We start from the raw sequence: 20,255 nt of genomic DNA on the forward strand, positions 1-20,255 counted from the left end.
GCATTTCAAAATACAAATAAACCTCAGAGCAAGCCTTTGCAGTCAGAACTGTTTTCATTGGTCTGTTTTTTACTAGTGAAATCTGTGCTTACAGAATTACATTTAAAAATAAAAAATAATTTAAAAAAGCAACAAAAAGTGGTATTATGAAAACTGTATTGAGTGACCACTCAAAACAGCAAAAATACACAGTCCATTAAGTGTGACTCTTTAATACTATCTCCAGGCAACTTTCTCCATAACTTTGACCTTTTGTTAGAGAGAGTGAGACAAGGAATGCCTACTGGTGATCTAGGCTATATTATACTATTATTAAACAGTCCTTAATCCTCCTCTTACAATGACTTCAAGATTTTCTCCTCAAGCTCCTCTGCAGCACAGAAAGGTCAAAACATCAGCCCAGGACACCCAGTTATTTCTGGAAATTCTCTTACAGAAAACAATGCAACATACTATGCAAAGAACTATGACACTGACATGAATGGTATTATCCCAAATAGATTTAACAAAGCTTCTCAGACCACCACTGCTGGTAAGAAGTTCCAACAATTCCACCTCTGCTAAAAGTAATGACTAATACAAGCGGAGCTGGTAGCTCCATCACTTATTAAATGATCTAATTATGCCTTTTATTCATCCCTGAAATGGTATGCTTCCACCAGAGAGTGCATTTTTAGTTTTACTGCTGATAGTAAAACCAAAACACATTTATGAAATCAAGTTGTTTGATTCTGCACCCTAATGATGACCTCCTGGCTTTCTGCTGTCCCCTTTCCCAAGCCCTATATAACCATTTTCTATTGTTTCCTGCCCCACTATACCTCTCCGACAGATCTTCATCAAGACATGGACTGCCAACAAAAAAAAAAAAAAGATATTTTATCTTTAAGATCTTGCATTAGAAACAGATAATCTTTAAATAAAACTACTGAGGAATAGGAAATTTGGGCCTGGTTTTTAACCATTTTTGTATCCTCTGACACTGGTACTCAGGTGTAGATATTATTTATTACCTCACACACATATTTATGTATGTATGAATAGAGATAATTTCAGCCTTGCTCTCTAACAGTCACCAAGATGCATGGAGAAAGTCTGGAGAAAGGGCCTAGTGTGTTTCCAGAAGGCACAGGTTGCCTCCTCCCAAATACTCTTCAGTAATCATGAGCTGCAGCTTTCCCAGACAGAAATCATCGCCTTGCACATACATGTACCACCTCAAAAGGTGAAGGAAGTAAGACTGCTTACCCTTTCCAGGAAAACAAACAAACAAAAAAACCAAACCTGTGTATTAATATAGACAAATAGATTTATAGCAATTCACATGTCTGCTGTTCATGGCAAAGGTGAAGGGCAAGACTGACTCCTGAAATCAGCTTTCCATGGACAGGAGAGAGGGCAGGAGACAGCAGTAAAGATGAACCAGAAAACACCTTCACTATATTCCTCTAAATAAAGCTTCTTGATTTACTGATTTATTGATTGTTTAAAAATAAATAAAAGGACATCACAATTCCCAGTGCCTTATGAAACCAAGTGCTTTGTGCACTGGGTACCACAAATAAGATTAGTTCAAACTGTTTCACAGCCACAGTTCATTAAAACCTTTACCTGGCTTAACTGGCCTAATTGCAGGCATTGAGCAACTCTGGCAAAAATGTTTACAGTCTCCTTCCCTGCAAGGGATTTCTCAGGGCTCTCCAAATCGCTGCTAACCTCCCCACAGGCAACGCATCCATTATGGTAGGAAGGACAGCAGAGGCCCCAGGGCAGCCCCCTCTCCTTGCAGACCACAGCTGTCCATCTGCTTTCTGAGAGACGCAAAACAACCCCAAACCCCAGAACTGAAACCATTGTGCTCCACACCAGGTCCTTCATCACATTCAGGTGGGCCATTTGTTCAAATGGAAACCTCGACACCGGTTTGATTTACAGTGTTGTCCTTTGTGTTCCTGATTCTACAAAACAGGAGTCTCACCACACGTCGAGAAGGCAGACAACCCATGCACCTACTCCAAAACCAGTTTCCCTCTGTCAGTGGAAAAAACCCTTGAAAATGGCTCTTCAAGTTGAAATTTGAGTGTCGTCTTAAACAGGACACCTAGGAAAAGCGGTTGACATATTGGTTCCTCCCTCTAAAATAGAGCATCATGATAAACTAGGAGAAGTTTGATTAGAATTAGTTTGATTACAATTAGACAAATGTGTATACTAAGTGTGACAGTACTGCAGTGAATACTAAGTTAAACACAAGACATCATTTCCTTCTACCATCCCCAAGAGCAGAAACACATCTGACCAGTCCAACCTGTGCTGCAGAAGACACAAACCATTTCCTTACTGATGGTACTGAGTCCTACAACACAAGATACACATTTTTTTAAAGGTAGGTCTATGTAAATTTTAAAAGTGCACAGATTCTTTAGACATATCACTTCAGGAAGAAAACTATCTAAACACTAATAATTAGCCTGCCAAGTTCCTCTCATTGCATCCATGACAGTTACTGGGCACTGAATCAGAGCAGTCTGACCAAGAAGCCACAGGGACGGGTAGACAGACGTACTCGCACCGTCAAAGCCTTCAGCTCTAATGAATTAACAGCCTCTCCTGCCAGAGAAAGGCTGGACTCATGGGGATGCTCCCAATCCTGTTAAGATTAAGGCCTAGAGCCCAAAGGCCTAAAGAAATAAGTTCTGTGTAAGCGCACAGAAAGCAGAAAGAAAGATGAACCATGAAGAGTAAACTGGCCTAGTTTTGTTTGTCTTAGCGTGTTTAAAAATATGTATTCAAATTACCATGGGTAGCAGTCTCAGGGTTTTTCTTATTAAGGTTACAAACCATAAACTTTAGTTTAGCAAATTACTAGCACAGATACAGACTTCAAAGGGTTGCTAACTATCATGACTATTAAAAATTTCGTATTTGAGGTTTTCCTGAAAGCTGAGCTCTGAAAACAATTAATCTCAAGTTTTATTCCACTTCTTTTTTTCCTATCATTTTCTGGTTTCACCTACTTAGGGAAACAGCTTAAACTCCGTTAATCTTAAGCACCATATACACAACCCCACCAAAAAAGCAGGTTAAAACCAGCACAGTTTTAGACCATGTGATTTCTTTGAGGCCTGATTCTTCTCTTACCATTTGGTCGGCCATGCTGCATCCCTAATTATCTTCAGGACTGTTACCTTCATATGCCAACCACATCCCAACACATCACTTCTTTACCAGCCACTCTGCACATGCATTGGTGCAGGAGTCACCCTCAAAGAGCCCTCACCCACAACCAAGAGGAAATTTGCTCTGACCTTGTTTCACACGAAAGAGGAAACGAGAAATAGCTGAGGAGTGAAATATCAATTAACAGTGTGCAGCTCAGCTACCTCCAACGTAGCTCATTAGTTATGCTTCCTGCCACAAATGCCAATGGTATTTAACAGCTTGTTGGGAACCATGTCTTGTCCACGGCTGATTAGGTTGTACAGAAACAATAAAATTGACATAAGGAAGCATGTAACAGTATGAGCCTTTTTTTTTTTCTTTAACGGCAGCAAACCTGTTTGCATTCTACCCAGCCTTTTTTTTGGTCTATTTATTTCTCCCAGGAATCCCACTCTATTTCTGTGGTGCAAAGCAGATGCATTTGTTAGGGTGCATCTATCAGGGAAGGCTCTCAGCAGGCTGCCATCAGAGGACTGTGTCTATTATCACTGGCACAACAGGGTTGGGGGGTTATTGCAATTCTTCTGCTGAAGAGGAGCAGAGCACCTCTGCCTTTGCTTTACCTGCAAGCACTACCACTGAGCAAAGCCACACCTCTCACTAACTCCCTGCCCCTGCCGGCACACAGCCCAGCAATAACTTCTAAGAGTTTACAGAGCAGGAATAATTTCTGCTCTGTCTTCACAGATTTGAGAGCTGTGGCCTCTGGTTTGTGAACAGAGACACACTGGAGAATGAAGAACTGACAGGGGGCTAAAGGGGAAATTGTTCTTAGTTCCTCTGAACACTTCCTACCAGATGGGATGTGAAAGTAGGGTATTGCAGCATTCTTACTTTGCTCTCCTCAGGGCCCTCTCACACTTGTTGTGATGGGAAGTCCACAGGACTGTCAGAGCCCACCATTGTGTCCAGCAAAGCACTGACTGACCCTGCTCCTCTCTGCACATCTTGAGCTGGGGCGGGCGCTTGCCTGCTCACTGTTATACAAGGGAATCCAGATTATACTTAGTTATGTGCTTGCTATTAAGTTCCACATCATTACACAAAGAATAATTTGCAAAATATATGATTGAAACACAGACAGAATTTACAGTAACACTAATTAATAATAATTTCTACCAGACTGTTGACCAGATTTTGTCACAAAGATTAAATGGTGGACAGCAGACCTTGAGATCTAACACTGAATTATACCCCCAAAAAAATTTGCTTGGAAGATAACTTCAAATTAGGTTAAACATTTAGATTGAAAACTAGCTGAAAACCTACAAAATACAGGACTGAAAGAATCACCTAGTTCTGAACTGTAGTCTAATGCAATCTTATTATGTCAAAACTCTTTCAAAGCTATACCGAATCCTACCTTTACAACAATTACAAAGTGAAATGATGAACAGCAATGTACCAGAATGGGAAGCAGAAAAGGGAGGTAAGAACACTGCAAACAAGCTTCAACAATACCAGCCTTCCTATTACAGATACCCTGTCCCCACAGATCTCTTAAGTGCTTTACATCATACCTTACCCATTAAGTGTTTCTAATAAATCTTAAAGCTGTCTGTCAGATGGTAGCACATTCATGACATTTGCAAGGGATGCTAAGTGACGCTGAGCTGATCATCTTTCAAGGTAAAAGAATACAAGTGGGTTTAGAGTTATGAGAAACACAGACAAAATACAACAGCGATATTCCATTTAGAAGAGATACGAACCAGTACAGTTGAGCAAAAATATGTCTGAAATAATGATAAAAGGAGAGAGAAACTTGGAAAAAAGTAACACCTGCACTGTAGAAGATGGAAAGCTTGACTTGAGTTAGTGGCAAGATCACTCAGCTAAGAAAAGGGAATTTCAACTTGAGGGTAAAAAGCTACAATCTAAAAAATCCAGTCATACTACGACTGCTGGTGTCTAGGAAGGGTTTCGTATGGAATAATGTCACGTGTTTCTGTCATTACCAGCAAGATATTAAGCCAGAATCCATGACACCTTTTGCCTGAATAACTACATTCCCCTTTTGTATCTTGCACACCAGGATATGGTATTATTCTTTACCTCCTGCCCTGAGCGGCTGGATAATATCGCCATATGTTGATGAAAAACTGCCATACTCTACCCCAGGACATCTGTATTTCAACAGGGAAAAAAGCAATTTCTGTGTATGTAAGTGCAGGAAGCACTGTGGATTCCTTTACAAAGAGAAGCACATCATAGATCTAAGCGTTATTAACAACTAAAGTTGTGATTTTAATTTTTTTAGTTCCAGATCCAAAACAATTTGTCCTTTTTAACAAGTAAACTTAATAGCAATAGGACACAAATAACTATCACTAAAATTGAAGCGACCAGCTGAGATGGTGCTCACCGGACAAGATAGCAGGGATGGATTATGATTAATGTTTGAATGTTTAGCACCGAGAACAGAACACCAAATTTTATGCAATTCTCTCTCTCCTGGAAAGAGTGAATTTTTTTTTATTGTTGTTGTTTTTAATTATATACATTAGGACAGAGAGGTCAATCGCTATTCTGGTAAAAGAACATCCCTAGCAACTGAGGATTGCCCTTTATGTATCAATAAGGAAAAATGTGATCATACAAATAATCTGTAAACATACATTATTCAAATTTTCCATTTATCATGTTGTCTTTCACTATGAAACACAGGTACCCCATCTGCTTCCTAGGACATTCAGAGTCAGCCTCTGGAAATGCTATTTTCTATTGATAAACACAGCTATTACAGACAGTCCTATTCAGCTGTTATTTGCAAAGCAAAGAATGTTTTTTATAGCAACTTCCTTTATATCTACCTTTTTGCCAAACAGCAGGGTCAGTATTACCAACTCATTCTCAATTCCAGCTCTCTCACATACCACAGTACTCAATTTACATGCGGGAAAGGGAAAACAACAGTGATAAATTTCAACACAGAATTGAAAGGTTTTTAAGAGAAGCGAGATTTGGGATAGAGCTCTAGAGCCACAAACTGAAACACAACAGATTGCAGTCATGAACTCTGGCTAAGAAACAAAGCCACAGGTGGTAGAGCTTGGCAGTGTGAAGCCACCACGCTGCCTGCAGTGTTGTCAACAAGAGAGCTTGTAGAGGAGACATTGGTCTGTCTTTCAACAATTTACATGAAGAAAATACTATGAGAAAACAACAACAGCTTCCTATACCACACGTACATAAGCAATTTTAATACCCAGGCGTCATACCACTTTAGGTTGCATTCTGGCCTCAACAAAGCAAGTCAGGGTAGGGCAGCATTTGAATAGGAGAAATCAAGGTATACTTGCAAGTTTGCAGTGGGTGTTGTGCAGTGCATTAAATGGTTCTTACTTCTCATACAACACCCTGAAGCTGTTTTAGCCTGTTTGTTGAAAATCCTTTTTTGAAAAAAATATTTAAAAACTAATTGGGTGAAGGGTCAAACTTTAGTTGGTTAACAGCATTCAGATGGTCAAAATCTCTTCCAGTCCAATCCCAAGATAGGGGTATCTTTGCTATTTCTAAACTTGAGAAGAGTATACCACAAGATCGTACACTACAGAAGTTAACACTAATCCGTAATGAGTTGTTTACTTAAGAGGAACAAATCTTCTCACGCATTACAAAAGTTATCCTGAACGGACGTGAGAGAGGTACAGGCAATGTACGGCTGTGACCTCCATGTAACTGGCAGGATGACTGTACCAGTGACTGGACAACTATCATAATCTACGTAGCTTCTGTTAACAGACATATTCTTCCAAGCAAGACAGAAACCCAACATGTCAAGAACAGAATGAAGATGAAAAATATTGATAAAAATCCATCTAAATTGCTAGCTATTGCATTTTGAGGTTTAGGGGACTACAGCATCTGTTTGCTTTTATGAAAAATCAAAGCTAGGCATGTAACAGGAACACAGTCTTTGTACATACATTCAATTCCAAACCTGCAAAAAATACTAAAATATTTTTAAGTGACTGCACATTTCAATTATTTGTTCAAAATAATTTGGTTGCCCATCCTGATGCACTGAAACATTTTTAGTCACTCATGTTGTCTTTTTTTACCGTTCCAAATACATTAGCAACCATGCAGTTACATTCAAATAACATTCTGTTGGGAACTTTCAATCTGAAAAAGCTATGTTTTTTGCTTCCATTGGATTAAAAACAATTTACTTTGTTGCATTAGCTTTAACAGCCACAAGCCCAAAGGAATAGAGGAAAAATATTTATAAACATGCTGTTCAGCACTGGGGAGTCGGGAAAAAGGGATACATCTCATTTAAATTTAGACATAAATGAAAAATATTTTTCTATTCAAATTAGACTGTATTAGTCTTGGTTAGTGGCAATTAACTGTTCATGAGATGCATACTAACTCATGACTCCAATAATAATGATCCTTGAATCTGTTTTCCCCTATTTTGAAATAATGAAGCTTAAAAATGCCTACTTTTAAACAAAACTTTTAGATCTTTTGATACTAAACTTCATATGTAAGTATGTATCTGTAAGTATGTATCTGTAAGTATGTATCTGTAAGTATGTATCTGTAAGTATGTATCTGTAAGTATGTATCTGTAAGTATGTATCTGTAAGTATGTATCTGTAAGTATGTATCTGTAAGTATGTATCTGTAAGTATGTATCTGTAAGTATGTATCTGTAAGTATGTATCTGTAAGTCTGTAAGTATCTGTAAGTCTTTTACACTCTGAAATTTACAATGCTGTTTTAATTTAGGTTTTAATTATGTTAAAATCAGTACAAGACCAACATTGGTATCTATTCAGAAAAAAACCATTCTAAGCAAGCACTGAAAGAAAATCCTCTGGTTTGCTGCTTATTTTACTCTACATTCAGAGAAACAGTCTATAAAAAATGTTTTTCTGAAGCTTTGACTCTTTTAGGCATCTTCAAAAGATTAAGATGGACGATCAACTTCAGTCTTAATGTAACATGTCGACATCCTAAAGGTTTATATACTTTCCATTCTGAAACATGTTTCTTTTGATAACACAGACCACATACTGTTGGCTGTCTAGAGCTGAAGAGAATTCTGGACATATCTTTACCTTTCCTCTACCCAGTCTTTTCCCAATGCATTTCTGTTAAGTCTCGCAATAAATCAGAGGTGTCACAGCAATTTTTCAGGTAAGATTAACAGAAAAAGTCCAAAATCTTATGTGTAGTCATAGCTAAACCTTACAATTATGTGCAGGATCTTTTATTCAGTCGGATACAGTGAAATAGTGAGCAACCACAAATACATTCATCAAAATTCACATTTTTACATGGCATCCTTGACTTGTTCTGGGTACCTTTTTTTTCTCCTTCAATTTACAAAGTTGAACAATCTGCTTATCTATAAGGCACACAATAATCACCCTGGAGATTTGCCAAGCTCTAAGTTATATGGCATCTTTGTGGCTCATCTGGATAACAAAGAAAATACAGCAGTTCCCCTTCTACACGTCTCCAAGACACACACACAGACAATGTTTCTCTGTTCAGTTATTCTAGATTCCTGCTATAACAGCGTACCTAGCAACATTTCATCCTCTGCAAAAAAGCTGTATAGTAAGACATGTAACAGAGAGAAAAGTTTACCTGCAGTGTCACAATGTCTTGCCGAGTGAAGGGCTCATCTGTCAAAAGATCCTTGTAGCTCTTTGGTTTTATGTTCAGCTGCTCAACTGCCTAACAGCCAGGCAAAAGACACGGATTTTAAAAATTGAATTCTAATGTGTAAATATTACAAGTAAATATGTGATACCAATAAAACTTTAAAGAACAAATGATAAAGAAAACAATTTCACCCTTCATTCTCAACTGGCAGCTGCAGTATTTTCATTGTGTGCTTTAACAGATGTGAAGCTTTTGTCTTTCATGCCCACAAAACTCGACAGTTTTGTGTGGTTTTTTTTTTTTTTTTTAAAAAAAGGAACCTTTCAGTCTCCATTCCATAGTTATGCATATAATTTTAACCAAATTCATCACAAAAAGACTGCCAAAATAAAAAAATCTTGCTTGCACTTTTCTAAGTTAAGTATTTTACAGATGGTATAAGACAGGCAGCTTTAACAAGGGGGCCGTATCTCTCCCAGTCAGTACCCCTCAGGGAGACACGCGTGTTCCAGGCCAGCTCGTACAACAGCAGAGTTGCATTAGCCCCTCACACTCTGTCTACCCTGACTGCTGCACCTAGCCTGCAGCAACACTTCTGTTCACCTGAGAAAATTAAATGATGCTCAACAAAGCAGCAGTATGTTATTTCATAGTGAGAATCAATGTGGAATAGATGCTTTGTCATTACAAACAAATACATCATACAGAGAGATGACTATGGAGGTCTACCTGCAAAAAAACTGAATGTCTTATTCACCCAAATGTCCTCTATTCTCCCTGAATTAAAGAGATAATATTTTTCTAGTGCCTCCAGAAGTTCATAAATTAATTCTGTGCTTATAACAAACTGATAAATGCTATTGCTCCAAGTGATATACCACATGAGAAACAGACCCTCTTGGCACAGCTTGTTTAGGAAGCCCAGTATTATAAATTGTAGCAAACTGAGCAATAGTTTTACAATATCAACAAGGATTTAACAAAAGGTACTCTTAAACTCATTCTTGCCTTTTAACCACAGCAATCAAAGCATCATGCATCCAGAAGGAATAGAAAATACTTCCTATTTTAACCTAATCTTGACTGCTCTCACAGCTGGAATGAAGACAGTTCAACTACAACAGAGCAAGTTTTCAAAAGAGTGATGAATCCAGCCTTTTCCTTGATTGCAATGGTTTCAGCCTGTTCCTCTCTCAGTATCTGAAAGTCCTACTGGAATTTCCCATCAACAGATTTCAAAAAGCAGATGTTTCAGCATTCAGACTTTTTGCAAGACTGGATATGGATCCATTAATTGAAGGATTTATTTGCTACTGGAAAATAAATAAACCTTGCTTTTACAGTAAGGATTATGCAAACAAGTCACAACTAAAATTCCACCTGGGATCACACAAATGTTCACAAAACACAAATAAAAACGCAGTTCAGGTATCCATTAAGGCATTCACTCTGCTCTTTCCCCACCTTCAGTTAAAATACTCCTTTTTATTCATTGATATGAATAGAAATGAGGCAATTTGTGTTTTGGTGATGACTCTGTATCAGAAAGAAGACAGCAGAAGATTTGTCTATTAATTCAACTGAGGAGCATGTAAAAGCTACTCATTTTGGTCTACAAGATTCACTGCATGCAGAGTAACTTAGGAAAAGGTTTTAAAAATATCTTTTAAATCATATTCTAGGGTTGTTCATATTCTGAAGGCAATAGTCGGACAACAATTTGTGAATTCAGTTCATCGCCTTGTACTTTAATTTCCCCGGCTGTAGACCAAGAATAAAACGTACCTGCCTTTCCAAAGCATTTTGTGATCTTGAATGAAATGCTCAGGTATAAAATATTAATAATGAAATGCAACAGAGAACCTACCTCATAGGCAAACACATTTCCAGTTGTCTTGATGGCCACAATGTGAGAGTTATTGGTGAATACAGTAAACAGCACTGGACAGTGGTATTTACCTGATAAAGGGGAAAAAAGTTTACATTTGGCATGAAGTCACAGAATCACAGGATCATTAAGGTTGGAAAAGACCTATAAGATCATCAAGTCCAACCATCAACCCAACACCACCATGCCCACTAAACCATGTCCCACAATGCCATGTCCACACGTTCCTTGAACACCTCCGGTGATAGTGACTCCACCACCTCCCTGGGCAGCCTGTTCCAGTGCTTCACCGCTCTCTCAGTAAAGAAATTTTTCCTAATGTCCAGCCTGAACCTCCCCTGGTGCAACTTGAGGCCATTTCCTCTAGTCCTGTCACTCGTCACTTGGGAGAAGAGACCAACACCCACCTCTCTGCAACCCCCTTTCAGGTAGTTGTAGAGAGTGATAAGGTCTCCCCTCAGCCTCCTCTTCTCCAGGCTGAACAACCCCAGTTCCCTCAGCCGCTCCTCATCAGACTTGTGCTCCAGACCCCTCACCAGCTTCGTCGCCCTTCTCTGGACACGCTCCAGCACCTCAATGTCCTTCTTGTAGTGAGGGGCCCAAAACTGAACACAGTATTCGAGGTGCAGCCTCACCAGCAACTGACCAGCAAAGTCATTGCAACTGTTTCAAAATATCTAATTTCTGTTATCTCTGTGAAGAATATTTACATTAATTTTTAAAATAAAGTGTAACTTTAGTGTGTATTTAATGGTGTTTTAACTACGCTTTGATTCTTCAGTGTCGAATAGAAAAATTAACACTTAAGAGAATTACAAAGCAAGCAATGAAAATGCAGTTTTGAAATTTACTGCCCTCAATCCCCCAACATACAACTTTGTCCAACTTGCTTGATATCTATGAAGTACCACAATTGTTACTGTTGTAATCAGAGCTCTACTGAGAGCATGAGCCTGTACCTTATAACATGCCCAGTGCTCTATTTTCAGTGCTGTTCCCAGGAATAAAAGTTTAGCTTACATCCAACAAAAAAGTTCACAGCAGCCGTTGTGCTTTTAGGAGAGGAGAGCATTTTGTATTCAAATGTGGCAAGCAGAATGCCATTAAATCTGAACACGTTATTCAATAAGGAACCCAGCTTCTGCTCTAATCACGCTGTGAATTTTCCCAGGAGGGTCAGCATAAATATTAAGCATGTCAACAACAAGCAAACTGATGGAAGGCAATATACAAGGAAAAAGAAAAATGTCTGGATGATCTCAGCAGAAAGCAATTAGAAGAAGGTTATTAATACTTGATCAGTTTGCTAGACCTGGGGGTTTGGGTGAGACTTTTGAAATAGGTTGGGCCTATTTCGTTCTTTTTTTCCTAATTACCATCTGAAAATTAAAACCAGCAGGGAGACCAGAACAGAGACTGCTCACAGCACCTGCAAAGATAGGAGAGGCAAGTACCTACAGAGTATTTACCATTAACTGATCAGCCAGAGGAGGCACGCTGATCTCCAGCATGCGGATGCAAGTAAAAGCTGAGGACTGTTTCTGTTAATGCCACCAGAGCTGAAGGAAAGCCACTACCACAAGGGTCTGAAATTCAGGATAAAGTTCAGAAAGGGATTTATAGAAGTGGCATCAGGGTATGGCCCAGCTGATGGATACAGAAACATGCTGGTAAGATGTGAGGCCTCACTCCAGCTGCTTCAAGAAGAGCAAATCACCGTGTTTTCACTTCTAGCAAAAGCAGAGCTGCTGAGGGTACACACTTGTTGATCTGGATAGAAGGTACTCAGCTAAGGAGGGATCATTAAATGGAAGAAACTGCAATATCTGAAGACCTTTTTTATTGTACAGGTGCGAACAGAGAAGATCCTACGTACGTAGCAACCATTCTACGTGTCAAGACTTAAAGAAAAGTTTGCTGAATGACAGAAATGCAACATTTTACTCTTTCTCTTTTGTTGCATTTTCCCTTGGATCAGTTAATGACACAGCACACACCTTTTTAAGGAAAAGGCTTCCAAGACTGCGTGGCTGCCGTCATTCCACCCTAGCATTATGTACGGGACTTCTTTAAGGAAAGCACAATATCGCAATTTCTTTCAAAAACCTTGGCCACAGTGACTGTTGATCATTTTTTAACACCCTGCTCTTGAGACAGTTGGAACACAAAACGCAGAAGAAATCCATCAGCTAAAGAAAAGACCTTATAGTCTATGGACTATTGGTAAGATAAGGAGACAGATACTCCAGAATTTTATCCCCACCTAGTCCTTGCCACTCTCGTTTCAAAGAAATCATTATCTGCCTTGTAAAAGATTAATTCATCTCCACTCCTCTCTTTAATTCCTAGCATCCTCTCTTAGCACCCAGATTTTTTATCTTTAACCCTGCAGAAATAAAACTTGAGGCTGCTTTTTTGTGTGCTGCTATTCATAAAATCCCATGTGTTCATTTAAGCCTAATTCATTTTATAAACAAAAAGTTGCTCAAAACCAAGTAAATAGCAAATATTGCCATAGGCAAGTTAGGAAAAAAGATAACATATTATAGAAATTTAGCCTTTTCTGAAAATTTTCCCTAAAGTAAATAATACCTTACTGCAGTAGTAGCTATAGTAAAGTGAAATTGCTGAATAATTTACAGCTCGCCAGTGTAAAGAAAAACAGAAAAGGAACATTAAAGGTAAACATGTCACTCAAAAGAAGCAGTTATTCTACTGAAAAAATAAAAACTATGATAGAAAACACAAACTACATAATTTTACCATGAGAGAGACAAACCAGGATTTATTAAAGCACTCATTAGTTAAAAAAAACACCACATAGAAAATTACTGCACTTACCTTCACTGTTTTTAGCAAAATTCAGCTTTATAAGTGATTTGGCATCTAGTTTCTAGAGAAAGTGAAGCATTAAAAAAATTAATCACAACAGAATCTAACCATATTAATAATATATTGCAAGTTGTCTGAATCATCAGAACCCTGGGAATTTAAGTCCCAGACAGCCCACAAAAACAAGGCTCACTGAGCCTGAGAACTGGGATACGTTTATTTACAGTGTTGTAGTTTGACACAGCACAGTGCTAAACAGAGTGAATAAGCTTGAGAAGTTGCACAACTCTGTCTTTGCACAAACTGAAAGGGGAGTTTGCATGAAAAGCTAAGAGGCAAACATCATTGCTGCTGATTAGAAGTGACAATTCAGAAGGGACCCCTGATGAAAGTCATAAAGCCAGCAAACCATTTTGGCAATCAAGCTTGCTACCTTTTCTGAAACAACTCTAATTTTTCTTTTACTTCAGGAAACGTGTATCAGAGCCCACATGATAACCAGCAATAAGGAGGAGAAACGGAGGCGCAAATTCTCTGGAGAGGTGCTTGGGGATATGAAGGCAGTCCCAGGAGGGATCTTCAGTCTCTTAATCCCCAGTTAGCAATTCCATGGAAGAGGGAACCGAGATGGCAGCCAAGGTCAGGAGGTTCTGTAGGCTGACAAAATGAGGGCAATGTTCTCCCAGTCCAGAGAGGACACCACAAACTAAGCTAGCTCCTGCTTTCCCACGCTTCATCAGAAGAATGTCTATGGCATTTTTCTGCTGCCCTCTCTCCAGAGGGGCCTTCGGACACCGGGAGGGAAGAGCTCTGGGGCTGGCAAACACTTCTGGATAATCAGGCTGCTGCTCCCTCTCCGCAGCCTTCCTTAAGACATGAAAGCTGCAAGCACACCCAAAATAACAGTGTGCCTTCACTAACATGACAGGGCAGGCCCGCATATGCCAGTCATTTCATAGGGTCAGTATGTGATTTGGGCACGTCGCTGGCATGCCGGGGCATACCATGACTGGGGTCACCCCACCAGCACAGCCTGCCAGGACGGTCAGGTAGCACTCAACTGGGGCACCCAGCTGGAGACAACATCCAGCCCAGCAAGCTGCAAGGCTGAGTCAGGGTCTCAGATATGTAAAAAAAACAACAAACCCTTTGATTGTATCAGCTGTCAGAGACAGTTTTGCTGCCAAATTGATCATTAAAAGCACACATAGCAGAGGCCTTTTAAAAGAAACAATCGGTTCTCTTCTCAAAACACACACCTGAACAGATTAGGGAGGTTTTTATAACCCAGACAGCTCTTTATAAACAGCTATGACTGGAGATCTGCCAGCCACGGTGCCGACTCTGCTAGTTCAATCATTATGGCAAAGAGCGATAACAAAATCATGTTAAACTAAGTCAGTGGGCTTTTTCTGCCTAATCAAAATTCATATTCTTAGTTCAGAGAGTACACGTTATGACAGCTGGACTCATTCGTTTATAGGAAGACACTTCTCAAATTGTTTTCAGCCAACTAGCAAGCTCATTTGCTGCCAGAAAGGTAACCATCTCTCTAATTTATTAGCAAGAAGAGCAATGAAGGCTAGTAGGAATAAGACAGGGAAGGGAAGAAAGAGGCCAGGTTAGGTTTTATTTAGTTAGGAGATGGAAGACCAGTGCCACGGTTTTTCCTTAAGTGGATTCTCAAAAAAATCCCCAAAACCCCAACATCTGCACGCTGCTGGGGTACAAAGAAAGACAGCAAAGGCAATGGCAGCTTCTGAAACAACTAAGTGAATGCTGAGCTTTATTGACTTATTTATCTTCTTACTAGAACAAAATTGTCAAAGAAGTAGTAGGGGAACAGCAGAGTTGCCAAAATGAGCATATGATCCTGGACAGATCTGTTCAACCTAAACAACTTATTAACACAAAGCAGCATCCATCTGTGCACACGTTGTGCAACAGCCCAAAAATTATGTTCCAGGAAAAGCTTCTTTAGAAATACGACCGCTGGAAACATTGATAATTTGAAGGAAGGCCTTTAAATTATCTTCCTGGCACTTGAGCTATCCTCAAAACATATGAGCAGATCATCTTTAAACAAAAATGGAAACAGTTCCCTAAGAAACAGTTTAGCATGATTGAAGATTCAGATTTATAGTTTGACGGAAATTTAGTGGAAAAGACAGACTAAACTGCTGTACAGACTTTAAAGGTAGCAAAAGCTGCAGTACACTGTTTCATCTGTCAATCTATGATGTATTGTTAGAAGCGCTGCCAAGTCCTCGGACTCTTACTCCATACCCAGGGAAATAGTATGGTATTTCAGGTCACATCTTTCCATAATATGGGAAAAAGTTAGTCTTCGGCATCAGTTACTCATGGTGTATCAGCTGCTCTTGCTGGCTTCTGCTCCCCACTGAGACCAGCACTTATACAGTCTTATATGTCAACAGTAAACAAAAAAAAAGTGATTTTCATATAGGAGTTTAAATACACGCACTGTCTAGAGTCTTCTTCCAGGATGAGAACTCTGTACTGAAGTGCTGTATGAACATTATAAACTTTTATTGCCGCAGACTGCCCTTCTATCAAGCTCATGTTGAAGAAGTGACCTTGGCATGTCAGCTCACGGCCTTTGGAGCAGCTCTGCGCTTCAGCTCAACTGGCAACAGCTTCGCACCCGCGCACTCCCACACTGTATCATAAGGGAACTTCCCGCTACTGATAAAGGATGTTGTTTGTGCAATGTGTTTATGAAAAGGGATGGAAAAGGACCGACAGTTGTGTATGAGAAAGTGTGTGTGGGAAATATAATTAGGGCAACACCTCAAAAATATTTTGAGAAGTTGATTGACATGTCTTAATGCACGGCAAGACAAGCGGGGATTTAGTGTTTTGTCAAAGGAAATCTTTGGAGCACCAGAACAGCAAAACCAGGCAATGATCTGCTACAAAGAATTGCCATGGCCTACAAAGGCAGCTCAGTGCCCAAGACCAGGCTACAGCATCAGGCAACTGTGTACACAGCAGCCTCAGAGGAGGGAGTCCAGCCTGCATGCCAGGACTTCCAGTAGGTCCAGTTTTGAAAGACCTACATGTTACATGGGAAACTATGAAAGAATATGATCTAGAAAACCTGTATCATATTTTTTTTTCCTCTCAAGTTCTTCATTTCACATGAAAACAGGATTATCTTGCATACCGGTGAATCTGCTTTTATTTATTCTCCATCAAAAGTCAAAGCCTTCCAAGCACCATCACACAGTTTGTTGCCATGGAAATGACCACTATGCCACAAACAGGCGCCAGCCTTCACGGGAAGAGACAGCAGGAGTGGATGAGTCCTAAAGTGAGTTAAAATACTTGTTTTCATGTATTTCTTATTACTAATAAAGCATAAGAGAACTCAAATACTGCACACACAACTCAAATTCAAAACTATTTCTAACCTGGGTTTCCCCAACACACACCTACCATCCAATTTCAGCCAATCTCCAGTGAAGAAAGCAAGGAAAAAACAATGTTTATTAAAAACACTTGATCTAATTAAAATTCTAAATTCTTAATGAAAATGAAAGGCCACAAGCATGTGCCACTTCCCTTAAGCAGAAATAAGAGCTGCATATTCACTTCTAAAAACATTTTATGCAAGACTACTGGAAAGCAGACACATTTCACGGCACATAGTGCCAGCTGCTCCACAGCAAGGAAGGGCTAAAAAAACAAACCCAAAAACCGTGCAAGATCTTTTCTCAGCTGACTCCTCTCTCGCAGGCACACTTCCACAAAGGCAGCCAAAGCTACTTTTGGCCATGACCTACTTTCTTGCAGCAGCGAGAAGCCCCACCGCCCCACATGCTCTCATCTGTCAGCTGACAGCACTCGCTCCTGCGGGATCCCAAAGAACAGCATCCTTTATTGATACCCAAAGCAGAGGTTATTACAACGTGTAGGTTAGTGGGGCACTGTGGCAGCTCACAGAGGAAGCATGCCGACAGTTTTGAATTAAATCATTCTCTGTCATCGCTGTGTGTCTCATGAAGATATGACCTACAATCCCCACACATCAATTAGTTACACTCTCTGAATCCCTTTGGTCTGTGGTTGCATGTTCTTCTTGTTAATGAGGCTCTGACCCTGTTGGATACGCACCAACCTGAAAAGCAATCAAAATGGGCTCAGTTGATTCTCTACCCACACATGGGTAGAGTTGGTGATGTGTGGCAAGAGTTGTATTTAGTAAATACAGATTTTCCCACTCTATCAACAGTAATTGAGTTAGCGTTAAAAGGTTCAACACTTGGAGATCGGACACCCTTCTGAATGGCCTCTGGCAGGAATGCACAATAATCCAGTGAAGCTATCGCAGGCAAAAATTAATGTGTCACATCTGAACTGGTTGACAACACAAGGACAAAATCATTGAGGGCTGACGTGGCCATTTGGTAGGTTCTCATCCCACCAAATCAGGCAACACAGAGTTACCTCAAATAGAAGAGAAAGCCAAACCAAATACTAATATTAAAACACAACGTTGCCTATCAAGTACCAAATTCAGTTTAACACAGCAAATGAATTTTGTATTAAATTCTTTGGTTCCTTTAAAGATGGGACCTGTTACTTTTTGCATACAACTTCACATTTTAAGAAGCCCTCTTACAATTTTCCCTGCTATGAAACCTTCAAGAAATATGGGGATATGAATTGAAAAGTATTGGAATAACTCCACGTATAATGTTATTTATTTCAGATCTTGTAAATGGATTTAATGATGATAAAAGGCATTGGAAATCCTCAGCAAGTCTACACGTTATGGGAATGCAACTGCAAACAGCAGCACTGTTTTAACAAGATAAGCCATCTTCATGTGGTTTAATAGTTCATGAAAAATTTGGGGTCAGCAGCCAAAAGGCCAGAATAGTCTCATGATTCAAGGTATCGTTTCTATGTTCAGTTCAACAGCAAAAATTCTAGATATTTCTCATGTGGACAACTGTCCACCAACTGCTAGAAAGATACCCTCAATTCACATTCTTGGATGAAGCTGCTGTTTAACTGCAGCTTTCATCTGCTACTGAACTGGTACGGAAATGGACACAAAAGATCCTCCATTACCCACTTCCAGACCACTGTATTTCCATATTTAAATTTTAATTAAACTGACACCATATGGTGACCAAAGCCTTGTCCAGAGAACCATAAAGATATGCTTGATAACACACATGGCTCACAGATACTAGCAATAACCTTGCTTTATGAAAGAGCACATAAACAGAAATTACCATGAGAAAAAGAAGTGTAGTTTCACATGCAAGATTAAACCTGCAGTCTTAAGGCAGCCAGAAGTCTATCAATCTAGAGACCCACAGTCAAATGCAACATGGTTCATGGGAAATAAAGCTTTGCAGAAGCATCAAAAAGCTAGTCTCCAATTTTAGTGAAAAACAGGCAAGTAAGGATCTGTGGGAAACCTCATGCTGCATCTCATTTAAGGCTAGAGCGTTTCACAGCTGCTACTTTTTCAAGTGTCACAATCATAAAACCCCATCCAATGTGCACACTTCCACCAAAACATGGAAAAGGAAAAAACCAGACCATCTGTTCGGTCTATAAAACCTAGATGTAAATACTTTTTTGCTGTAAGGGAAATAATGCATTAGAAATAATGCTAGACACATTTATCTGCCTGTGTCCATAGCTGGCTTACTGAATAAACACTGCCCATCACCAGTACAATTCCCATCAGCAAGGTGTGAAGGAGGCACAGCAGCTTGGCCAGTGACTCATGTCACTGGAGGGTTTTAAACGTCTCCTTTTGATAAAGCACTTGAACAGTAAGTCTAGGCAAATCTCATCTTCTTTGCCCTCACTGTTTCCCAAAAATACAGGGAATTGAAAAATAAATCCCCCTTTTAGGACAGGTAAAGGCTAACTCTTAGTGGTGCTGGGTGCACTACTGTAAAACACACAGATACAGATTTGGAAGACAAACAACCAACTATCCATATGTTTGTCAGCAACAAAGGAGAGTGGGGAAGTTTCAGAAAACCCAGCAAAAAAGGAATTATGTTCCAGGTCATCAGCCTCACCAGGACCTCCATCGCCTTGACCCCCACTGCGTGTTTTATGACCATTTCCAGTTATGACACACAACTTTCTGGTCATTCCTCTGGGCAGGAATCATGTCCTCATATGTTTCTATCCAGGGGCCTTGAAGATTTATGGTCACTAGTCAAATATTAACTCATTTAGACTGTTGACTAAAAGCTAATAATTTCTGAAGCAAATGAGGTAAGACGACACGGTTCAGTTGCTGCATATTGAGGAGTTCATCTCGTTCAAAGTGTATTCTAGGCATTTGAGCAGCAGTCTGTGTCTGCTGCCCCCAGACAAAAATGCACCTGGAGAGAGATGCTTAATGATGATGGCTGTAACCATCCATGCCTGAAAGACTGCTACAGGCCACAGAAATACAGGCAGCAACATTCAACTGGAAACAAAAAAAAACACAGAAGAGGAAGAACCACTACTCATCCTGGCTAACTGTTATTTATAAATAAGTATCTGCTTCTGAAATGACCCAAGCTCTCAAGAGAAAATGCAACAAATTATCATATTCTGACAGCACCCTTCGTGTCAACACATACACTGAAGCTGTCTTCTGTCTTACACTATCATGTGTAATATATCAAAGTATTTCAGG

At 39.7% G+C, this 20,255-nt stretch overlaps 1 protein-coding gene across 2 annotated transcripts in view; it reads right to left on the minus strand.

Moving 5' to 3' along the window:
- The window catches only part of PPIL2 (peptidylprolyl isomerase like 2), a 74,164-nt gene that overhangs the window by 44,645 nt on the left and 9,264 nt on the right, over nucleotides 1-20,255 (minus strand). For both annotated transcript variants that reach the window (XM_059827606.1, XM_059827607.1), the window contains exons 6-8: nucleotides 13,577-13,628; nucleotides 10,715-10,806; nucleotides 8,830-8,919 (exon numbers count right to left, since the gene is read on the minus strand). In XM_059827606.1, coding sequence (XP_059683589.1) covers nucleotides 8,830-8,919; nucleotides 10,715-10,806; nucleotides 13,577-13,628 — 234 coding nt within the window. The remainder of the gene's footprint in view (nucleotides 1-8,829; nucleotides 8,920-10,714; nucleotides 10,807-13,576; nucleotides 13,629-20,255) is intronic.

The sequence above is a fragment of the Gavia stellata genome, chromosome 21 (genome assembly GCF_030936135.1).
Source record: "Gavia stellata isolate bGavSte3 chromosome 21, bGavSte3.hap2, whole genome shotgun sequence".
Classification (NCBI taxonomy): Eukaryota; Metazoa; Chordata; class Aves; order Gaviiformes; family Gaviidae; genus Gavia; species Gavia stellata.